The sequence below is a fragment of the Chrysochloris asiatica genome, unplaced genomic scaffold, assembly GCF_000296735.1.
Source record: "Chrysochloris asiatica unplaced genomic scaffold, ChrAsi1.0 scaffold00263, whole genome shotgun sequence".
Classification (NCBI taxonomy): Eukaryota; Metazoa; Chordata; class Mammalia; order Afrosoricida; family Chrysochloridae; genus Chrysochloris; species Chrysochloris asiatica.
In genome coordinates, this window is record NW_006408781.1 from 583,409 (window position 1) to 600,511 (window position 17,103).

The 17,103-nt window shown below is 41.3% G+C and overlaps 1 protein-coding gene across 1 annotated transcript in view; it reads left to right on the forward strand.

Annotated features, from left to right (window-relative positions):
- Positions 1-17,103, forward strand: part of LOC102839658 (guanylate cyclase soluble subunit beta-2-like) — a 137,180-nt gene that overhangs the window by 19,424 nt on the left and 100,653 nt on the right. The window contains exon 2 of the mRNA XM_006874150.1: positions 12,864-12,958. Within this exon, the coding sequence (XP_006874212.1) occupies positions 12,892-12,958 (67 nt within the window). The 5' untranslated portion in view covers positions 12,864-12,891. The remainder of the gene's footprint in view (positions 1-12,863; positions 12,959-17,103) is intronic.

Here is a 17,103-nt window from a genome sequence, read left to right on the forward strand (position 1 = left end):
GTTATTCAGTTCCATGTATTTCATTTTATTTCCTTGGTCTTCCTATTGTTAATTTCCAATCTGATAGCATTGTGGTCTGAGAAGATACTTTGTATTATTTTTATATTTGTAAATTTATGCAGGTATGTTTTGTGTCATAACACATGGTCTATTCTAGGGACTGTTCCGAGTGCACTGGAAAAGAATGCATATTGTGCTGTTTTTGGGTAGAATACTCTGTACACATCTATGAGATCCAGCTAGTGATTGTGTTGTTTAGTTCTTCTATGTCTGTCAAGTTTCTTTCTGGTTGTTCTATCCATTTTTGAAAGTGGTGTATTAAAATCACCCACTGTTATTGTAGATTCGTCTATTTGTTTCTTCAAATCTATTAGAGTTTGCTTTATATATTTTGAAGCTCTTTCATTAGGAACATAGATATTTATTATGGTTATGTCATCTTGTTCAATTGTCCCTTTAATCATGAAATAATGTCCATCTTTACCTATTATGCTGGTTTTTGCCTTAAAGTTTATTTTATCAAAGATTAGTACTGCCGAACCGGTTCGTTTTTTATTGCAATTAGTGTTGTATATTTTTTTCCATCCTTTGACTTTCAACCTGTTTTTGTCTGTTTGTGTGAGATGTGTCTCTTGCAGGCAACATATTGAAGGATCTCGTTTTCTTATCCATTCTTCCACTCTCCATCTCTTAACAGATGCATTTAATCTGTTTACATTCAATGTAATTATGGATACATATGGCTTAATTAGCGTAGTGGTTACGAATCGGGCTGCGAACCTTAAGGTCAGCGGTTCGAAACTACCAACCACTCCGCGGGAGAAAGATGAGGCTTTCTACTCCCGTAAAGATTTACACCCTTGGAAACCCTGTACAGGGTCACTATGGGTCGGACCCGACACGATGGCACTTAACAACAACAACAACATGGCTTAATTGCTTCTATTATGTTTTTTTTGTTTTGTTTTGTTTTTTTTGTGATGTGGCTGCTTCTTTGTTATGTTCATCTTCCTTTGTTTAGTTCATGCGTTTTGTGTTCTTTCTTGTGAGTTTCCTTATAGTTTTAATGTTTCTATGTTCTTCTTGGATTTTCATTTTCTTGGTATGTTGTGAAGTGTTAATTTTCTTTGTGGTTGCCTAATAGTTCATTAACCTTTCTCTCCATTTAGTGCAATCTATTTTATCCTGTAATCTACCTGACCTTCTCACCATCTGGATCTCTATTCCTATGAGTTTACGTTCTTTTACATTGTAATTGTTTTGATCACAGACTGAATTCCCAGATTCTCTGAGTTTGTTCTTATAGTTTTGTTCTGTTCTTGACTCTTCATTCTGTCAGTTTAAATCTGATAGGTGCAGTCATGTATGTAAATCTCTGGTTGTTGTCTGTTCTTGTTGGTTCTCAGTTCACAGAACTCCCTTTAGGTTTTGGTGTTTTATAGAGTGGGATTGCAGCTTGACTATACGGCAGCAGTTGCTGTCTCTTCTTGGGTAATATAGGGAGAGAAAGAATCCCCCAAAGGTAGAAGGGGGAGCATAAAACAGCAAAACAGCCCCAGTAAAAACAACAACAACAACAACAAGAAAAAAATAAAAACCAAAACAACCTCAACAACAACAACAACAACAAAGCTAGATTGAATGCTGTAGTCTATAATCACAGAAAAGGGAGAGGAAGGAGAGAAGAAAAAAAAAATCTGTACCTTAATATGAGTATGACTTTAATGTCCTTTCTTCAGCTTCAAAGCTGCCTGAGAGATTTCAAGACACCACTTTTGGTTGTTATGTTGTACATCAGGATTTAATTCAATTTTCAGCCTGTTTTGTTTTTAACTCTCTTTCCCTCTCTACACTCCTGACCTGGCCATTCCCATATTAAAAAAAAAAAAAAAAAATTCAGGGCCAGCTCTAGGGCTGAGAGTATCTGTCCGCATGCATGGCAGAAGAACCTACCAGTGGTGAGGGTGGGGGGTGTACACTCACTCAGGCACCCCCTCTAGTCACCAGAATGGAGGTGTGCAAATGTGGGGGGGGGCAATGTACAGAAACCAAAAACAGAAAATCAGAACAAAGCAAAACCGACAAAGTGTATTGTTCACCTTTGCTCTGAGGTTCCTGTGGCATTTTTCCATGGTGTTTCTGCTTCCCTGCTTGGTCTCGCCATTGGATCTTACCCAAGTTGTGAGCTCTGGGCTTCCAAGCCCAGCAGATTCAAAAGTATGCAATTTCTTACTTTTACTTCAATTTCCACTAACTATAAGCCTTCAAATTTTAAAAATATTCCTACCTATGTGGTTCCGAGTTTTAGAACTCTGCCCTGGATCTGCTTTGCCTGGTATTCTGTGGTATTGCTGAAGGTGAACTTCACTGCACTTCCACCCTAGCTACCATCAAGCTCCTCCCTCATCCGAAATTTTCTTTTTGATGACTGTGATGCCATTCCTCTTCAATTTGTCATTCCCGGCATAGTAAACCACATACTTGTCAGATTCAAAATGGTCAATACAGTCCATTTCATCTCACGATATTGATGCCTACGATATTGATCTTTATGCATTCCATTTCATCTTTAACAACTTCCAATTTTCCTTGATTTGTACTTCGTAACTTCCATGTTTACAGCTGTTTCCCTTCATTTTGAGTCATGCCCCATCAGCCAATGAAAGTCTCAAAGGTTTTATTCCATTTGTGTCCTCATGGTCAACTCTACTTTGAGGAGGTAGCTCTTCTCCAGTCATATTTTAAATGTCTTCAAACCTGAGGGACTCATCTTCTGGCACTATATCTGACAATATTCTGGTACTATTCATATTATTTTCATTTTTCTTGCACTGTATCTGACAATGTGCCACTGCTACTTATAAGGTTTTCAGTGGCTAAATGTTCCTCCTAGTTTGTCTTAGTCTGGAAGCTCTGCTGATAACAGTCCACCACAGGTGACCCTGTTGGTACTTAAAATACCCAGTCGCATAGCTTCCAGCATCACAGCAACACCCAAGCCACTACAGCATAACAAATTTTGAAAGAATATTTAATACTATAGCATTATTTGATTTATAAAATTATAATAGAGTTTCTCATAAAAACTGTAGAAACTAAAGCATAAAAATACTTTTGTCTAGTGGCAGTATATGGAAGATAGATTATGAGGCCTGAAACTTACTAATTTGGAGAGCCAGAATGCCCCTTAGAAGGCAAGTCTCTCGGACTTTGGGCATGTCATCAGAAGAAGGACATCATTGAAACAGAGGCGGACCTGTAATGAGATGGACTGACACAGTAGCTGCAACAATAGGTTTAAACACAACAATTGTGAAGGAGTAATTTGTTCTGTTGGCAAAGGGTCGCTATGAGTTGGAACCAACTAAATGCCACCTAACAAAAACACAAAACAACTCAACATTTTGTAAAGTGAATATAAAATAACAAATCAAAAGTTGGCTATAGAAGTGAGTAATTAGAATGAAATATTATGACAATTTATGTATCTTAAAACTTGATAGATAATATAAACATAAAATTCCAGATAATAACATGTTTTATTATTATTTTGATCATTAATTAATTACTTGATATGTGACCCATTTTATAACACTTTTCCCTAGTTGTTTAGCTGCATCTGATAATAATTTTATAAAATTTTCTATAAAAAGAATAAAATGATGATTTCTCTAGCATGGTTGTTTGATAATAGTTTTTATTGTATTTTATTTTTGTTGGTAGCTTAGACACTTTTCTCTCCTTGGATTGCACACACATTTAAGAGCTATACTGTTAGCTGAAAGGTTGCCAGTTTGAACCTATGCCCAGGTACCTTGGAAGGAAGGGCTGATGATCTGCTCCTTGAAAACCCAATGGAGCTGTTCTACTATGAGCCTGTGGGGTCACCATTAGTTGAAATTGCCTCTGTGACAACGAACAACAGTGACAGCACAACTTCTCCACAGTTTTTGCTGAGGCATGTCTCTTTCCTGGTGGCAATCCGAGGAGACCTCCAGTTCTCAATCTCCTCTGACATGTGCCCATCCTTCCTGACTCTAGTTTTGGGTCAGTACTCTTGGGCAAAGTGGGCTCAACAGATAATGTGTAAACGCCTGTTCCAATGCTTTTTGAAGAGTCACATTAAGGTCTGGATACTTGCTAAGTCCATCCGTGGACAGGGGGTCCTGAAGGCCATTTATGGAGATGGTCTTAGAGCCCCACCTGCAGCACCTGGGGCCACACCCAGGACATGCAGGTGGTCATTAGGTTGCGAGTGACTCCATCCTGGAGGGGGCTGGGAAGGTCTGCTTCCCCCAGGTCCTGGAAACCTTCACTTCATTAGTTTTAAAAGCAAATCTGACTCATTCTTGGTTTAAAACAGCAGTTTTCCTACATTTTGGTCTTAGGAAAGGTCTTATACTCGTTAAAAATTAGGGAGGACTCCAAAGAGCCCTGGTTTATATCTTTGTATTAACTGTGTTAGAAATTAAAACTGAGACATTAATGAAAATAGTTATTGTTGTTGTTAGGTGTCATTGAGTCAATTCCTACTCACAGCGACCCTATGCAGTGCCAGTCCTGCGCCATCCTCACAATCGTGGCTAGGTTTTGCAGTCACTGTGTCAATTGGCCTCGTTGATTGGTTTCTTCTTTGCTGATTCTCAACTTTACCAAGCCATGATATCTCCTCCAGGGACTGATCCCTCCTGATAACATGCCCAAAGTGTGTGATACAAAGTCTTGCCATCCTTCATCCTTGCTTCTAAGGAATATCATATGTCTTCCATATTCATTGTCAAGCTTTCAAATGCATACTATGACTTAGGTCAGTCATCTTTTAACTCCTCTAAAACTATTAATGGAGTCCTGGTGTGGCTCTGTAGGATGAGTGCTGGGCTGCTAATTGCAGGGTTGATGGTTCAAACCCACCAGTCACTTTGAGTCAGAACCAACTCAATGGGACTTAGCAACAACAACAAAACTAATTACAATAAACCTGTTTCATGTTAGCATAAATAACATATATTTATGAAGAAGTGATGATATTAACTGAATAAAAATCATTACTGAGAGGAGTGGTGCTGTTCCACAGCTTTGCAGCTTGCTTTAATGTGGGCACAGCTGGCCTCTATCTCCTGGTCTCAAGCTGCTGAGACATGTGGTTTGGGATGAAGCATATGAAGAAAATCTGGCATCATATAGATATGTAGTTGTAGAAGGAAGGGCTTTAATACTCTTTAGATGACAGTGAATATTCTTTTAAGCCTCACCAACTGGTAAATTCTTAAAGATCACTTACAATGTTTTATCTGAATGACTCTTTTCGTGTTCACTTTCATTAAAATCACTTGGTCTGTCTTACACATTGAAACGAATTTTTTGCCTTCACTTTGTACCATCACGTACCAATCATTTGGAAAATATTACTCAGTGTGTTTTGCAGCTCTTTCACATGTTGGCATGTTTCATTGTACACGATCAACATCGCGTTTGTCAATATCACCGTAATCTCAGAAAGACTTCTAAATATCATAAATCAAACCAGCTCACAGTGGCAGATGCAAAGATTCCAAAATTCTAATTTTTGCTTAAAAGTTTGAATTTTATCTCTGTGTCAAATTGTATCAGTATTTTCCTTGAAGTGGTAGGCTCACTCTGCTAATGTTTAAAAAAAGTGTTTGTCAAATGCCCAAGTCTGAGGAACCATAGTTCATCTGCCAGTAGTTCTGATGCCAAGTCAGCTTACAACACAGACAGTCACAGGATCGATTACTTCTGTCTACTGCAAACATTCTTTATGTTTGTTTCCTGTTTTGTCACACAGAATGTTCAGAGAGTTAGTAAAATTGATCCTTTTTATTGCTTCGTTAAAGATAATCTGAGGCAAACTTGGCATTTTTACTTTTGACTGCAAGTTTGTGACTGAAGAATACTGGCCTGATTTGGTAGTTTTGTCTTGATTTGTACACCCTGCCAACAGTTTTACCCACCATTAGCACAAACATCAACCAGCAAAATGGCAAATAACATTTACTTATCATTATCCATTTCATAATCTCCTGCAAGTGTCTCAGGGGCCACCGGAAGTTCGAATAAGCAAACTTGGAGACCTGCTGGTCTAAGTGCCCTAGTCTTTCTCAGTAGATCAGAAGGTCATGACTTGGTGGCTTGGTGGAGAGGAAGGGAGAGTGACGCATCAAAATCTCCATGGAAACAATGGCCTAATGCAATGTCATCATTGTAAAAATGAAGGAACAGCAGCTTGGCATGAGTTGTCCCAAGTCAACCACTCAGATTGTGGTGCACCCAGAATTGACACCTAAGTCTTCTTTTTCCTGTTGCTGTAGAGACGGATGATGCTCTGTGCCCCAGGAGAACTGGGTTTATTTGGTTTTCTTTCTTTTTTTTTTCCAAGAGTATTTTATTGTGTTTCCAGTCAGGGTGTACACAGCAGTTCAGCTTCCCATTCAACAATTTCTATACAAATTTTTCAATGATGTTGCTCACATGCTCCACAGTGTGTCCATGTTTTCATTTTTTCCATTCTGGTTGTTCTGTTTTCATGAGTCCAGTTTCCCTGTCCCCTTACATTCTTCTCATTTTTGTTTTAAAGTAATTGTTGACTGCTTGGCCTCATATAGGTTATTTTTGAAAGGAGCACAGTATTCACAGGTTATAGTCATTATTTTGTGAGACAATTTGTTATTTAACTACTAACAGTTTGTTTGGGTTCATGGTTTGAAGAGTACCTCAGAGTAAAAGTTGTGGGGAGTCCTCCGGTTTTAACCAGCTCAGTAGACCTGTTTGTTTTGGGGTTGCTTTCTCTAGAAAGTTGAGGTTGTTTCACAATTTTCTCTAATTCTCTGAGAGTCCACCTACATGACCCTGATTAGAATGGTCAATAGTGGTAGGGGCACCTGTAGGGTTTTCAATGGCTGCTTTGGGACTTTGGGGAAGGAGATCACCAGACTTTGAAGTACCTCTGGATGAACTTGAATCTTCAGTCTTTCAATTGGCAGCAGCATATTTCATGGTTTGCCCCACCCAGGGACTCACTGTTCCTAAATTCTCTGATAAATATTATATGTTCCTATTTTGTGTAAGATATAAAGTAAAATACCATTTTCTTGCCCTTTGGGACTTTGTGGTCTGGGAAGCATGCAGACAGATGAACCAAAGAAGCTGCAATGCTAGTACTAAGACAATGTTGTGTGCTCACTTTGGGATCTGACACCCAGCAGGAGAGAGGAATTCACAGATGAGAGGAGGAAGGGTCTGTGGTGGAGGGAGTGCTACAGAGCATGGATCCCATGGTCATCCCAGAAACTAGAAGTGGCCAGAGGAATGAACAGAGGTAGCAGTCGGAGGTGCAGGGGCCAGGTCCTAAAGAGCTCAATGTTATCCTGACAGCAGGGGGGACCTGGAGGTGGGTACTTATCCTAATTACCAGATGGCCATGACCCTAACACAAGCTTTTCAACTCTCAGGACCTTGCTTTCGTCAACTGTTGTGTGAGTTTCCAGCCTACCCTAAGGGAGGCCTTGATTCCCCCTGGCTTACAATTGAGCCCATTTTCTTGACCTGATACTTGTTACCTAAGTGGTAAGTATTTTTGCTGTGGTCTTTATGGCTCACTCTGGGCTCTTACAAACCATTACCTCTGTTTACTTGTGTTGGACAAGGCAAGATCTGTAATCTGTTGTTCTGTCAGATTGAATCCTAGGAAGTATTCCTGAGCAGTAGTTTCCCAACCTAGAGAGTCATCTGAAACAAGTGGTTAAAAATACAGAATAGCAGACAGCACTTGAGGGCCTGAGAGTCGATGCTGATTTTACTCCCCAAGTTACTCTGATGCAGACAGCCTAGCTCATGTATTTTGTGTGTCCCTAGTTAGGACTCCCTAGGTGTAGCTCTGCAGGATCAGCATTGAACTGTGAACCAAAGGTCAGCAGTTCAAACCCACCAGCTGCTCCTCAGAAACCTTATATAAGGTAGCTATGAGTCAGAACCAACTCGACCTCACTTAACAACTTAACAGTTAGAACTAGGAGTTCCTTGGTGGTGCAAGTGGGTAAGTGCTTAGCTACTAAACAAAAGGTTGCCAGTTTGAATTCACCTGGAGACACTTGGAAGAAAGACCTGGTGATCTACTCCTGAAAAGCAGTCATTGGAAACGCTGTGGCACAGTTGTACTCTGACACACATGAGATCATCTTGAGTTGGAGTCAACTTGATGACAATGGGTTAGTTGTAACTAATTAAAGATTTAGTGCCTAGTTTTTTAAATTAAACTACTGATTCACCAGAGCTCCTGCCTGGTGTACATGTGACCATCTCATGTGGTTGACACTTTTCACATCCATGAACTGCGTGAGCTGGACGCTCCATTTCTCACCCTTGTTCCTTTTTCAAACTCCAGTCTCTTCAAAAAGTTTTCTAATAGCTATTTTTTCCCCTTCTTATTAGAAGGGAATGAGATTGCCATCTTATTAGAAAATATTAGATACATTTTTATTTTTAGTGAACATACTGTTTCACTGAGGCAGTTTGAACCAACGCAGCAGTTAATAAACAAGGCTGAAGACAATTCCTGTAACCAGAGCAATCTGAGCTTGTCTGGCTTTGCACCAATGTGGAACACATATACAAACCCAAGTAAATTTCAGACAAACAAAGCATGATCAGTTCAGCTTCCAGAAATGAAAAGGCTGCCAAGGCCAAAGAGGACTGAATGGGTTGTCCCACAAGGGGGCTGGGCTACAGATGCTACGTTCTCAAGAGTCCTGGAGATAGTTCTTCAGAACAAATGAAGACCGAATGTCAAGTTCAAATGCACACATTTTCACAGAGGCCCACAGGACCTGGGCAGGTGGGTGGAGAGGAGGCAGATCATGGCAGAGAGCAGCCCAGGGCAGAGAGCGTTCTTTGTGTTCACACCTTTGTTTTCTGTCCCGAGCCCCACATTCAGCTTTTTTGAACCGTTGCATACTCCATAATTATCAAAGTAGGGCCTCTCGCGAGAGGAGAGGAACTAGAGCGCTTGTTCCCATAAATCCTCTGTTCCCATAAAACAAGGGCTTCTGGGATATTTGAAAATCGCATTGAATGTGTATTTGGGAGGACCATGGTTTTATTTTAAATAGAGGAACACTGATCTTACTGTCGTTTAGTTGCCAAAGAATCAGCCAGCGCCACGTACAACAGAACAGAATGTTGTCTGGCCCCACACCGTCTTCACAATCACTGGCATGCACAAGTCCATTGGTGGAGGCATTTTGAGTGCCTCATCGTCTAACACTATATTGGACAATATTCTTCAGTGATTCACAGGGTTTTCATTGGCTGATTTTCAGAATTAGATTGCCAGATCTTTCTTCCTGGTCTGTCTTAATTTGGAATCTCCACTGAAACCTGTCCACCTTAGGTGACCCTGACAGTATTTGAAATAATGGTGGAATCACTTCCACATCACAGCAACACACAAGCCACCACAGTATGACAAAATGACAGATGGGTGATGGTTTCTTATCACAGGATAAAAAAAAATTGGGGCCTAAAAAGATGAGGAGTCCTGGTGTGGTATTGTGGATTAATGCTCCAGACTGCAAAGTTGGTTTGAACTGCAAGGTTGACAGTTCAAGCTCACCAGCTATTCCTCAGAAACCCTATACAGGGTCACTATGAGTCAGAACCAACTCGACTCGATGGCACTTAAAAACAACAAGAAGAGAGAGGAAGTGATTTTCCCTCAGAGGACATCTGTGATAGGTAAAGCTCTGGAACCGGGTCTCCGTGCTGTTTCCTTGTCATCAGGATCACGGCAGCACCTCTTGGCATACCCATGGTGGCTTACATGTTCTCCGAGCTCTTTCATTTCCGTTACCCATCCACCCAGGCTCACTTGTATGAGGTGCAACAGATATGATCACTCCATTTTGCAAGGAGGATTAATACAGTCCATAAAGAGAAAGGAGTGGGCAAGTCCAGGAAAGGACAGAGTTAGGAATGAATTTGTTGTTGTTAGTTGCCATTGAAGGAGCTCTGATAGCGTAGTGCTAACCTCAAGGCAGCAGTTCAAAACTAACCAGCAGTTCCGCGGGAGAAAGATGAGGCTTTTTGCTCCCTTAAAGATCTACCGCCTTGGAAACCCTATGTAGGATCGCTATGAGTCAGAATCTACTCCACCGCACATAACCACCACCACCACCAGTTGCTGTTGAGCTGACCTTGACTCATGGTGGTGTTGTTGTTAATTGCTGTCGAGTCAACTCCGACCCATAGCAACCCTGTATAGGATTTCTGAGGAACAGCTGGTGAGCTTGAACCACCAAATTTGCAGTTCAAAGCGCTTTGCAGTCTGACACATTAACCCACAGTGCCACACCAGGACATGGTTGTTGTTGTTGTTGTTGTTAGCTAAGCCCATGTAAAACAGAAACACACATTGCTCAGTCCTGCATCAGCTTCAGAAGAGCTCTGGTGATAATATGGGTTAAGTGTTGGGCTGCTAACCTCAAGGTCAGTGGCTCAAACCCTCCAACTGCTCCATGGGAGAAAGATGAGGCAGTCTGCTCCCTTAAAGATTTAGAGTTTTGGAGACACTAAGGAGCATACCTATACCCTGTCCTATAGGGTTGTTATGAGTCAGGGTTGGCTCAGTAACAGTCAGTGGCTGGTGTTGTACACCATGGTTGTTGGTGAGCTGGCGTCCACTGTTGGGGTCACTGTGTATTTTGAGTGTCTTCCGACCTAGAAGCTCATCTTCTAGCACCTCATTGGACATTATTCTGGTGTAATTCATAGTTTATATATATATTTGTTTATTAATAGAAAGTAATGGGTTTGTTTTTTCAAATTTTTTTTGTGTATTTTTGGTGAAGGTTTATACAGCAATTGACGTCCCCACTTAACAATCCCTATAGATATTGTTCAGTGACATTCTTCATAATTTGTGATAGTCTCAATATTTCTGCTCTGGCGGTTCCATTTCCAGTAATCTAGTAATTAACTGCATATTGCAGATTGCTAATGAGTCTTCCTCAAATTTTGATGCCACATTTTCCTTCATATAATCCAGCATCTCGCATCATTAGCTCAGCATACAAATTGAAGAAGTATTGTGAAAGAACGCAACCCTGGTGCACACCTTTCCTAATTTTAAACCATTCAGTGTTCCCTTGTTCTATTTGAACAATTTCGTCTTGGTCTATGTACAGCTTTCTCATGAGCACAATTAAGTGTTCAGGAATACTCCTTCTCCTCAATGTTGACCATAGCTTTTAATGACCCACACAACTGAAAGCCTTTGAATAGTCAATAAAGCATAGGCAAACATCTTTCTGGTATTCTCTGCTTTCAGCCAAGATCCATCTGACATTAGCAATGATATCCCACATTCCACGTCCTCTTCTGAATCCAGAAAAGTATTTAGTGAGGATGGTTTCTTTCCCCACACACTATTAAACTGTACTCCCCCTTGAAATCTTGTAAGCCAGTCACTTCATGCCTTTATCACCCGCTCATTTTAGACAGCCAATTTCTAAGTTGCCCATCTCTATCTGCCCTGTGTACAGAGGGGATAACATTGATATTTGATGTGAAGACTCCTTCCCTTTCTGTTGGTATTTATAGTTACTTCCTCCATGAGTGTAGGTAAGGTTCATCAAATTGTAGCAATTTACCCTTGTCTCCTTTATAAAAAATTGTTTGTTTCTATCTTCCTCTAGTCAAGTTCTGATTATCAAGCCATCAAGGCTAGGTCAAATGGGTACTATTTGCAAGTTTGAGTGTTCTTGTGCGACCCCTCTCACTTCATATCATCTGGATGCTTCACTTTTAACTCTAGACCTCTGTGGCTATGTCCTTGTCCATAGGCTCAGGTGTCCCCAGGTCTCACCATATTTTGGACCAATCAGCCCTTCTTCTCTCTCTCATCTCCAGGTCCAAAGGAGTCTGTGGAATATGGTTGAACTCAGCCCATTTCTTCATTGCTGCATTTCCCCCTCTTCCACTCACCAGTAGACTAACATGGGCACCAGCAAGTTTACATGCCTGCTCATGTGTTCCCTTTGAGTTTCAGTTTTAGAGAGGGTTTGTCCTGAAGTAACTTGATGACTTGCCTTGAAGGCTTCCTGGTGAACCACTTGCTTATTCTTGTAGTAGCCAGTCCTACTGCCATTTTTGTTTTGGGTTTTTCCTGATGATCTTTCTTTGAAGATGTATCATCTGTTGCTCTAGCTCTTCAGCAGATAGCCTCTTCTTTCACCCATGGAGTGGCTGGTGAATTTGAAATGCTGATCATGTGGCCTATCCTACAGGTCCACCAGAGCTCAATTCTGCTGCCTCAAATCCTTTAAAAGCATTATTCTCTCTTTCCACAATGCTCTTTGCCTCTGCATTCTCATTTAAAGCTCCTTTCTCTGAGAAGCATTCCTGGGCCTCCTCACGCTCCTGGGTTGACTGAATTGCTAACTACAGTTACGCCAGGTCTCTTCTCTCCAGGGTTGGTTCACTGCTTCCAGACCAATTGTCTCCCTGCCTCAGACAATAAGAACCCACCACAATTCAGGGCCAAGTTCACATTCTTACCTTGTGCCACTAGCTGGAGGTCACTCAGCACAGGTAAAAAGAAATCCACCCTCAAGGAATCAGGCTAGGCTCCTTAATATCAGTTGGGGAATACACATACTGTGGGAACTTGGAGCAGGAGGCTTTTGGTGCAAACACGTCCAAAGCAGGCTTCTTTGAGGAGCTGGCCCTAGAACACTCCAGTGACTAACACTCCTTACAATCTTTGCGCCTTATTATATCTTGCTTTGTCTGTGGCTATGTCCCTGGTGCTAAGCTCCAGTTGATTCATTGTGCCTTGATTTCTCTTGCAGAGCTTCTGCAGAAGTACAAGATACCTTCATGACGTATACAGTGTATGATGATATCATCACCATTAAGCTTATTCAAGAGGCCTGCAAGGTTCTAGGTAAGTGTGGAAAGGCCCCCTGTGTAGTCCTTTTCCTTTGTGTAAGCCTTAGACTTTTTGTAGACAAAGCTGCAATGAGTGTTACTCAGAGGATCATCATCTGCACCACTACCATCATGGTTGGCCTCCATGTTGGCTTTGACAGGTGTAGTGATATCTCCAAAGTGGGCCACCATGATTACTTCATGTGTCAGAAAGATCAAGCATTGAGCATTCCCTAATTCCAACTGTTGTTGTTAAGTGCCATTGAGTGCATTTCAACTCGTAATGACCCTGAGTAGGGTTTCCAAGGAGTCACTGGTGGGTTTGAACTGCCTATCTTGTGTTTCTCAGTCCAATGTTGATCCCACAGTGGCACAATGTTGTTGTTGTTATGTGCCGTGGAGTGGGTTCCAACTCATAGAGACCCTGTACAGAGTTTCTGAGGCTGTAAATCTTTACGTGAGCAGAAAGCCTCATCTTTCTCCCACGGAACAGCTGATAGTTTCGAACTGCTGACCCTGAGGATAGCAGCCCGATTTGTAACCACTACACTACCAGCAGCACAATAGAGTCATGTTTATCTGGTCATAGACCTGGTGTATGCTGCCGGATGCTAAGGCTCTTCTTCCCCATCTGCCTAGACTTTAAAATGCTATCCAATTCCAGTTACTGTCAAGTCAAGTCCAACACATGCTGACTTCATGTGTGTTAGAGTAGAATTATGCTCCACAGGGTTGCCAATGACTGGTTTTTATAGAAGTACTTTGCCAGACTTCTCTTCTGAGGAGCCTCTCTGGGTGGATTCAAACTGCCAACCTTTTGTTTAGCAGCTGAGTGTCTTAATCATTTGCATCTCCTGGGAACTCCTAAAATGCTATTTTCTAAATGCTATGGAGTCGCTTCTGACTCCTGACAATCCCATGTGGAGGCTCAGTGTAGACAGTCCCACTAAAATGCACATGTACTCCTGGCTGATTTCTCCTGAAAATTATCAGCAAGGTTGTTTACTATATTACCTGTTCACTCCCCAGGTCCCAATGGGAAGAGGTTCAGGGCAAAGAGAATTTCAGTTCTGCCTCTTTCTAGTTTAATGGCTCAGGACAAATTATTTAAGCAGTTAGAGTTGCAATATTGAAGAATTCCATAGATTAAAAAAAAAAAAAACCTGAAGGACATAGAAAACAGAAAAAGACAATATAAGGAATACACAGAGTCACAGAAAGCATTAGTTGACATTCAACCATTTTAGAAGGTAGCATACACTTGCGAACCAATGGTATTAAAGCAAGAATTCCAAACTATGTTTAAGGCAATGGTGAGACACAAGCCTCCAGAAATTGAAGAAATGCCAATTGAAGCTGTATTTAAAAGAGTACATGGAATGGATCTTGGCTGAAAGCAGAGACTACCAGAAAGATGCTTATCTGTGTTTTGTTGACTATGCAAGACATTTGACTGTGGATATTCACAATTTTTGGGCAACATTGCCAAGAATGGGAATTCCAGAACACTTAATTGTGCTCATGTGGAATCCTTACATAGAACATAGACCAAAAGACAGTCATTGGGACAGAATAAGGGAATACTGTATAGTTTAAAATCAGGAAAGGTATACGTCAAAGTTGTATTCTTTCACCATTCAAATAATCTGAAAAGCTGGACTTTACAAAGAAGAAAGAATTGTAAGAAGAGCCATTAACAACTTGTGATATGCAAATGACACAACCTTGCTTGCTGAATGTGAAGAGGACTTGAAGGTAAAAGATAATAGCCTTTAGTTTAGATTATACCTTAAAATAAAGGAAACAAAACTCCTCACAACTGGACTGATAAGCAACATCAGGATAAAGGGAGAAACGACGGAAATTGTCAAGTATTTCATTTTACTTGGATCCACAATCAACACTCATGGAAGTAGTAATCAAGAAATCAAATGATGTAAAAATCAAACACTGCAAAAGACCTCTTTAATGTTTTCAAAAGCAAAGATACCACTTTGAAGGCTATGCCATGGTATTATCAATCGCCTTATATGCATGCAGAAGCTGGAGAATGAATACGGAAGACTAAAGAAGAACTGATGCATTTGAATTATGGTATGGGGAAGAATGTTGAATATACCATGGATTTTCAGAAGAACAAAATCTATCTTGGAAGAAGTGCAAATGGAATCCTCCTTAGAAGAGAGGATGGAGAGACTTCATATCATGTACTTGGGCATGTTACCAAGAGGGTACAATCCCTGGAGAAGAAAATCAGGAGGACACATGACTGCTACAGTGAGTTCAGACATAGCAAAGATTTTGAAGATGGTACAGGACTGGGCAGTGTTTCAATCTGTTTGAGACCTTAGGGCAGGGTTGCTGGAAATCAGGTTAGGTCCAGAACTGGGGGTAAGTCAAGTCTTGAGTACCAGATGCCTAGTTTTGAGCTGGTTTTCATGTTGCTTCTGGGGCCCAGCAGAAGAAATGCCTGACATTCTACTTCTGAACAATCCCAATGGTCTGATCCTTCTGTGAATGGGCTCACCATGTGTTGGCAGATGATTTGACAGACATAGCAACAACTGAGGCCCCAGCAGTTCCTTGTGAAGTGGTTACAGGCGTGAGTCACGTGTAGGTACCACAGTAACCAACCAAATTTGTCAAACATATTCTCTAACTAAAAAAAAAAAAAAATAGGTCTAGTTCTACATCATGCATCTAAGTATGACGGAAAAGAGGGCTCTTCCCTTGATTGTTATGTGGCAGTGTGACAGGTATCTGTATCTCTTTCTCTGTTCCTGGTCCTTGCCTGTTTGCAGAGAACCTTCCGGGATCTGCATGAAGCAGAATCCCAGAGCCAGGATGGACCAGATTTCTCCCCAGTCATGGGCAGCTACTGACATGCCAACTCTGGACAGCTTGAGTATCTGGTTCCTGAGGCTTCTCTGGCCTATTCTGGAGCCTCAGAGCCAAGCAGGGGCCATGAAGTCTGGCAGGAAAATGGCCTTAGAGCTAGATGGAATCCAGGACATTACAATAGCTTCCAACCAGATGATTGCTTGGCACTTGCCTCCAGAGGCATATCTACAGAAAGGGACACCTTTGGCAATTAGTTTTCACTTGGATGAATGATCTCTTGCAGCTGGTGATGGAAACTGCAATGGCCAATAGAAACTGCTCACTGGTACCCCCCTCAAGCAGCACCCAGGGTATGTGCCATACTCTTCCTGTTCCTTCTCATTAGCACTGAGAGTAGAAGTAAGACCTAGGCAGCATGTTGATCTTTGCCACCCTCACCTTGGTCAAGAGCACCAGCAACCCACAAACCTGTCCTTAGCTGTGCTTGGAGGGGAAGATACAGAGTGTGGCAGACGGCCTCATTTGGCCTCCTCACAATCACAACTGGGCATCCCCTCGACAAAGCTCATCTTTCAGAGAGGCTATTCTAAAGTCTCTAGGAACCCAAGGGACTGAGGAGTGAGAATCATCATCACACCCTGTTCTGGGTGCCCACAAACCCCTTTTTGTTTCCCACAACAGATGCCAGGGGGCAATGTGTGGATCTGGGTTTAGGAAATAGCAAATGAGTCGGGATCTCCACCCAGGAAGTCTGACCTGGAGGATATGCTTTCTACAATCCACTACTGCCTCTCATTGGGCTGGGAGTCTGGAGACCCAGATTCTAGACTCAGCTCTGCCAAAGTAATGCTTCTCAGCCTTCTGAAAAGATGTCCTGTTTTGTTTTCTTATAAATACCATTTTTGAAGGTTTTTAAAAAAGTATTTAGGAATAAACCCACACATCCAAAAGGAAGAAAGAACCAAAATCAACACATTAATACAGAATATACAACAATTAGAAACAGACCAACAGAGGGAACCTACAGCCACCAAAAAAAAAGAAATAATAAACATTAGAGCAGAAATTAATGAGCTAGAAAACAGAAAAACTACAGAAACAATCAACAGGACAAGAAGCTGGTTCTTTGAAAGAATTAACAAAATTGACAGACCATTGGCAAGCCTAACAAAAGAAAAGAGGGAGAAGACACAAATAACATGCTTCAGAAACCACATGGGTGATGTCACAATGGAACCGAAGGAAATCAAAAGGATAATAAAAGAATACTATGAAGCATTGGACTGCAACAAATTTGAAAACTTAGAAGAGACGGATACG